The sequence below is a fragment of the Pocillopora verrucosa genome, chromosome 10 (genome assembly GCF_036669915.1).
Source record: "Pocillopora verrucosa isolate sample1 chromosome 10, ASM3666991v2, whole genome shotgun sequence".
Classification (NCBI taxonomy): Eukaryota; Metazoa; Cnidaria; class Anthozoa; order Scleractinia; family Pocilloporidae; genus Pocillopora; species Pocillopora verrucosa.
In genome coordinates this window covers 8,480,368-8,487,094 of record NC_089321.1, presented here as the reverse complement: position 1 = coordinate 8,487,094, position 6,727 = coordinate 8,480,368, and the positions used below count along the sequence as shown (strand labels likewise).

Below are 6,727 nucleotides of genomic sequence, written 5' to 3'. Positions count from 1 at the left end.
GTCTTGCGTCTCAGCCTATGAAACTTCATTCCATTACATGGAGAGCGTGGTAAAATTTAATTATATCGATCTTAATTTAATCAAGAGCAATCTCGATTATGTCAGAAACCTTTTGTCTCTCTAAAATATGGTCATCAACGAAAGAAGAAATATTTCTGAGTAACTGAGTGTAACTAGTGTTCTCTGGCAGTCTTTATAATTGTTTCACAATTTTATCGACTGTTAGAATTGTTTCACAAAAAAATTGTTCTACCATGATCAAATTTACTTTCGTGATTTGCTGTTTGTCGGACCTTCTGTAACATCTCGAGGTCCAATCATCGAGAACGTTCGGAAGATGGAACAATTTTTTTTTAGATCTAAATATTATAGATATATATTACTCTTCGTGACTGACGTCATTGTCTTAACAAAGGAGCGGCAAAGAAAAAGAGATTCACTAATGATGTTATAGAGTAGTTGACTTTATTTCACTTTGATTTACGATTTATATACATTTGATATGTTCAACTAATATTCATTGGCAAATCTTTATATATAGATATGGCATATCTTTGTATTTTTACATAAGTTCTCTGCAGTCTATTTGAAAAATATTGTTAGGTTGTCAAGATTTGTAGGTTCAGAAATTAAGAAGGAATGTAAACAAAAAGCTTTGAGTTCCCAGAAGAGCTTTTGTCCAGTTGTAGTATTCCTGTGTTCTGTGTTGTCTTTGCACACCTGCATCAAAACGTTTCGTTGTAATGCCGACCCAGTGATCCATCTTAACTGATGGGGCGCATGTCTGATGTCCATGGGGTTACCACCCTTTTGTTCGAAACACAATACACAGAGACAGTGACTAATGACTGTGCTTCCTTCATATCAAAGACAACTCGACGGAACAGCTAGATCAACTGAAAGTAACAACAGGCTGACAGCCTAAATGAAAAGAAATGATGGAATATTCTAATAAACAATGTTGCCGAGTTTTACACCGCCAAGCCTCACTCGGTTTCCCATATAGTGCACAGAAATGATCTTGATGCGTTCCATTTGGCTGGGTGGCAGATTGTGGTTCTTGTGTTATCTCGTTGTTCACGATGTGGACCTGTTAATGATCTTCCTTAGGGGCTAAGCTGGAGCGAAAATCCAAACTTGTCGACCAAAGGTATAGATTTTCTTTGTAAAGGCGCAGTTTTTGTACTTGGTAGTTTTTTTTAAAGTGCCATTTCCTTTCTAATCCCTTTGGTTTTGTTCAGCTCTTTGTATGTTTTGTTTTGATAAGATTTTATCAGATGTTCACTTCAGCTTAAAATGCTCTTCAATTAGGGGGACGCTTTTGCTGCTCTGGCTATGGAAACTCAAAAAGTATTTGCCTGTGAGAAATAGTCAAGAAAAATAACATCATACTGTATTTTTTGTGATCTTTTGCACAGTTAAACCTTTATCAGTTGGAAGAGGTACCTTAAATCGATATATCTTCGTGTTAGCTTATATGCTTTTTCGAGTCAAATTCATTTAGAGTTCTGATATTTTGAAGATTAAAGCGATAGATAGTTTGGAAAATATGGAGGTGTCGCATGTTGGACAAAAATTTCTGGGGCACTTTGTTGATAAGAAGGAACACTATCTCGAAGAGACCTCTGGAAACCTTGATGAAACCCAGGGTTAAATTGAGCCGCAGGTGACTCGTTTACTCCCTGTTTTCGAATAGACTCTTTAAGTTCTCTTTTCCACTTCATTCGCCGATTTTGAAACCATATTTTAATCTGTGTTTCTGTAAGTTCCAAGTTGGATGCTATTTCAATTCGTCTTGTCCTTGTAAGATATTTGCTAAAGTGGAACTCCTTCTCCAATTCAACCAGTTGTCTTTGTGTGAAGGTGAACCTCTTCTTTTGACTTGCTGTCGTTTCTTGCTTCTTGTCAGAGCTTGCTTCCTCTTTTTCCGAGACACTTGTTACTGCAGCTGCAAGAAAAACCGAAAGAAATTCCTTTTAGCACACTCGTTTACTATTCCAAATCTTGCCTTTGGGTTCTTAGGTGTCATTTTGAAAGCATTCATGCATCAAACCAAACCGCACACAATTTCAGGTGTCAAAAAGAAATTTCCATATTTCGTTATTTAGAGCTCTTCTTCGATTACCTAAAGATCCTTACAGATTACCGATCTGTTCGAATCTACCAAACGTTTTTGGATCAATTCTATCAATATTTTGTTCAATCTCTGCTTTGGTTTCACCAAGATCAGTTTGGATGGAGAAGCAAAGTTGTGTTGGAGCCGCAATGTTTAAAGTGAATTAAACTGTTTCGGATGTGGGCGATGAGACTAGAGATAACTTGACCTTTTTATGCTTGATTCAAAAATGATGAATCGACGTAGCAAGACAAAGCGGGCTAACGCGATAATTTAGGAGAGCAATGAAGAACAAACATAAACCACAAATGAAAGGTTCGTTCTCTGAGTTTGCAAATACAAGTGCGCTCCAGAAATAATATTGCAAGTTTTCTATCTCTCTCTTTAATATGAGTTTGTGGTTTAGGTGCTAATAAACCATTTTGAGTCCGTTATTTAAAGACGTCTAGTTTAAATGAACAGGTATTAAGATGAATGCTGGTAGATCAGTGAAAAGGCTATCTCGTCTTTGTCTTGCCGCTCAAACCCGTGTTACAGGAAGAAATCTCAGAAATTCATGGAGAACACAATTAGGGTGATAGTTCTCTGATAATCGCTTCTAGTCAAACTTAAGTCCTACACAGCTAAGTTAAATATCGACAATTTATCCGTCATTCTATAAATTGCATTTAAGTGATGTATGTCAAGTTTGAAAGTACTCGTGTTTAGAATGATCGATGTGGCAAGAATTTTCAATTAGTGTTCTCGACGAAATGCCTCTGTGAGTAATGGTCTAAATCAAGGCTTTTGCAGATATCTTTGTTGACCTAAATCACTACATTTAAAAGCTATTTTCTCATTTATTTCTGTATTAACTAAAATGTTTGAGAGTCGAGTAAGAATTGTATTGTTTTGACGGAGTTTGCCAAAGGTGTTGGGAAACATGGGTGGTACAAGAAATATGATGGCAGCCATGCTGCACGAGTAGAGTAGTGTTTTGAACTTCAAATGTCAGTTTGAAACACAGCACGTATTTTCAAAAGTAAAGCCTAGCTCTCAACTTGATTTAATGTTTACTGGCTTTCTAGCCGGCCAAAAAACATAGTAAAACTAACATAAGCTCCGAGCAATTTTCAAAGAAGCCTGCAGGTTGTTGTTCGTTTATTACACAAAACCCCCGTGAATGTTCCTTCTGAGTATCAATTTATAGAGAATCAGTTTAAAAGATTTCGATAGGATTGCTGTCGAGTGACTCTATTTTACGTTGAGCTCACACTGAAAATGGGTGACTCATCTAAGAGTTCAATTAATACATTATATCGAAGCCAAAGTAATTACAAAAACTCACTAGTGTCAGTCAACCTCTTGAAAAATAAATTACCAATTTACAGCTTTTAATCGAAATATGCCGAGAAGGAGTTCCTGTTTTTGCGTAAATAAACAACCATAAGAGCAGGTGAAACTAACTAACTAACTCAATCAAACTAGATAAATTTTATTCTTTTCATTTTTGGTATCGATTTTTAGAATTTTGCGTTCTTTTGAAGCGACATGAAGTTTGTAATGCCTTCCTGACGTGTACTTTGATCGATGTACATTGATTAACTCGATGAATTCTGAAATCGAGTTCATTGCTTATTTTGATTTATAGATTATATTCTGTGTCATCTTTCCAATGGAGAGCATAATGTATTACATCAACCGCTCCTCCCTGAGGGAATGGCTGTGTTCCTTACTTCAAATCTGACCTTTGTTTTCTAGAAAGACTTAAAATTTTTGGTCCTTCAAACGGTTAATTTCGTTACAAAACTTGAATTTTTTTGAGCTGGCATGTTTATTTGGAAAAAATAATCAATATGTCTGTGTGTTACCGATTCTTGTTCATTCGTAACCATATGATTAAAATATGTTAAAACAAAATACGATCTTTCTTTTCATCAAACTAAAGAGATCAATGGGGCATGGAACTTTCAAAGGTAAGATATCATGAGCAAAGCGAATGTCGTTGTACGCTCGAAATGGTTGAAATTCGAACTTTTTAAAAATTTGCGAGATTGGCTTCCCACAAAATCTTATGTATTTTTAAAAACAGGAATTAATTGTGAATCTGTTCGTTTTTAGTCTAAAGAAAGAGTGATGTACACCAGATTTTTATCTGTATAATTTGCGCAGCATTTAATGTGCTCGCTGGTGACTAAACATACAAACTAATATGTAATGATGTAGAAACATGGTGGTAAACTAGTTGAGTGACAACTGTAAGTATTGTATCCATTGCAAGCAGGGGTTTTACTGCATGCAAAACCATATTCGTTCTCATAATGTCCGACTTCGACACTTAAATCATCTTTTACCTTTTCTTTTCGTAAACATCCATCGAAAATTAGCAGTTTGCCAACGTTTCTTCTCCACGTTCTGCTGCCTTGAGCTGTCAGTGGAAGAGGCTGGTATTTGTGGGGAGACAAGTGAGGAAGATGGCGCGATCGGCAGCTCTCTACTAGCCATTGGTATTGGTATGGGAGCCAGTGGATGAGAAAACGGAATGAAGCTTTGAGGCGAAGTGTCAAAGGCACCTCTACCGTGTGCTGTTGCCGGCGGATGTCGAAGTGGCATCGTACGTCCAAAATCAAGCCCGTGGTAATGCGGCATGGCGGTCGTCAAGTGTGGAGTAGGCATCCTACGGCGCCAGTCGTCCATCATATCGTCGATTTTCTACCGTACGTTCCAACTGCTGCGGCAAGTCTTGGCTGAAATTGATGAATTTGGAAATGGACCGTGATGAGTAAAACTTATAGGCTGGGGCGGGCTCTGCTCTTTGTGGTCAAATTATGGATTAATCGAATCAGCGATCGAGATTAGTACACTGGGACCAGCGCACCGTGAAAGAGCTGCGGCGCTCGACGTGCAGTACTGTAGTTCACTCGGAGCAACTAGGTGGAAATCTCCCAGGGCTTCAATTAGAAGCCAGGCTTTCTACTTATCTAGGAAGTGTCTGGTGAATTTGAAAATGTCGCACTGGGGTTTCTGGGCTTACAATACGACACACGCTTCATCAGTAATTAAAATTAAATCGTATTAAGTTAATCATCGTACGACGAACAATGGATTGAAGTGAATCGTCTCTTTTTTTTTTCCAGATGGAGGAACAAAACGTTCCCACACGTTTGAATTTTTTGCCCCAGGCCTGTTTCATAATTCAACACCGTTATCACTATTTTAACATCGCTAATTTTGCGGCTTCAAAATTAAGTTTTATTCTTTCACCTCAAAAAGGTAATTCACTGGTTTGATAATTTGTAACCGTTTTTGTGTAGTGAATTATTTGAGTAGTTCTGATTATGTACCCGTTATCTAAACTGTAAGAGGACACGGAAGACCTCCTGTGTTTTGCGAGCCATTTTTCCAATACACTTTTGTGAGTACAGCAGAAAACAAACTTAGTTGTTTCTTTTTGCCGTATCGCGATCCAGCGGGTATTCCTTCATATTCATCAGTCTTCGGCTCAAAATATTGAAAGAGGTTATATATTTCATTCATCGTCGTAATTTTTCATCATTATAACCTTTTCATCTTCTGCCTTTATGTCAGCAACCAGAAAACTCCAACTCTGAATAGTTTATAAATCATCTCAATCGATTTTCTTTGTCTATGGACTTATTTTGCATTCGTCCTCACGAAGTGTTTGCCATTTTCTAGCGTAGGAAGTTTGTGTATCAATTGGGGTACTCAACCAGAAAGCGTTTTCATACGAATGAGATGTCACTGTCTTTGCCGCAGTTTACTCACTGTTGTTAAGCGTATCAACTGGTCATTGCGAACAGAGCGTAACTTCAATGAACCGTAAATATACGATTTGAATAGATTTCACATTTTAATAAGACTTAGCTTCCTGCTGCGATACACAAAAGAGGTTTCTAGTCAACACAACACCCATACAGCTCCAAACAGTTTTCGACGCTACGCTCCAAGCGTAAGCGCGCCCTCCATGTCTGCAACTAAGATCTTAACTTTTACATCGTTAGTGCACTGCGGAGATTCCTTGTAAGATCTTTTTAATTACCCCGGTAATGTCTCTATTGAAATAGAATCTTACATTATGTTATTTTTAGCCCGCGGAAGAGTAAGTCTGCCATCTATGAGATCGCGCCAACTATCTGAAAAACGACCACTAATATCCCACATTCACAATTTTTTTCATTGCGGTTCCAAGATTTCTTTTTCCTCTTGTGACACTTTCAAATCCTGGTGTGTAATAAATATTTTAGGCATTACAATAACCTTGACCGCTTGGCTTGGAATCATAACTATTCAGCTATCCTGCTTTCAATCGCACATGCTCAGTTCACAATTCAACGTTTTGTTTCGCCTGCCTCAAGTCTTTTTTTCTTTGAACTTTATAAGAGCGCTAAAAATTTTAGCTATGCGCCTGCCAAATGCGATTTTAAGATTCTTTTTAAAAGCATAGGTCATACGTTTGCACATAAATGGATTTTAATGTGAAATGCGGTTCAGCTTCTTTTGTGAAGTTTCATGAGGCGCTATTGTGAAAAGATCGAGTGCCAGGTGCACTGTATTCTACGGAACTAACACTCCAAAGCACAATCGATCTTTCAAAATTCAATATTTTGATTT

General features: G+C 37.6%; 1 protein-coding gene across 1 annotated transcript; it reads right to left on the bottom strand.

The window, feature by feature from the left end:
• Positions 1-1,132: 1,132 nt before the first annotated feature.
• LOC131791726 (homeobox protein ceh-13) lies at positions 1,133-4,795 on the bottom strand. The gene is made up of 2 exons (XM_059109107.2): positions 4,450-4,795; positions 1,133-1,948 (listed from the first exon to the last, which is right to left on the bottom strand). The coding sequence occupies exons 1-2, from the start codon at positions 4,793-4,795 to the stop codon at positions 1,524-1,526; spliced, it is 771 nt and encodes a 256-aa protein (XP_058965090.1). The 3' UTR covers positions 1,133-1,523.
• Between the last annotated feature and the right edge of the window lie 1,932 nt (positions 4,796-6,727).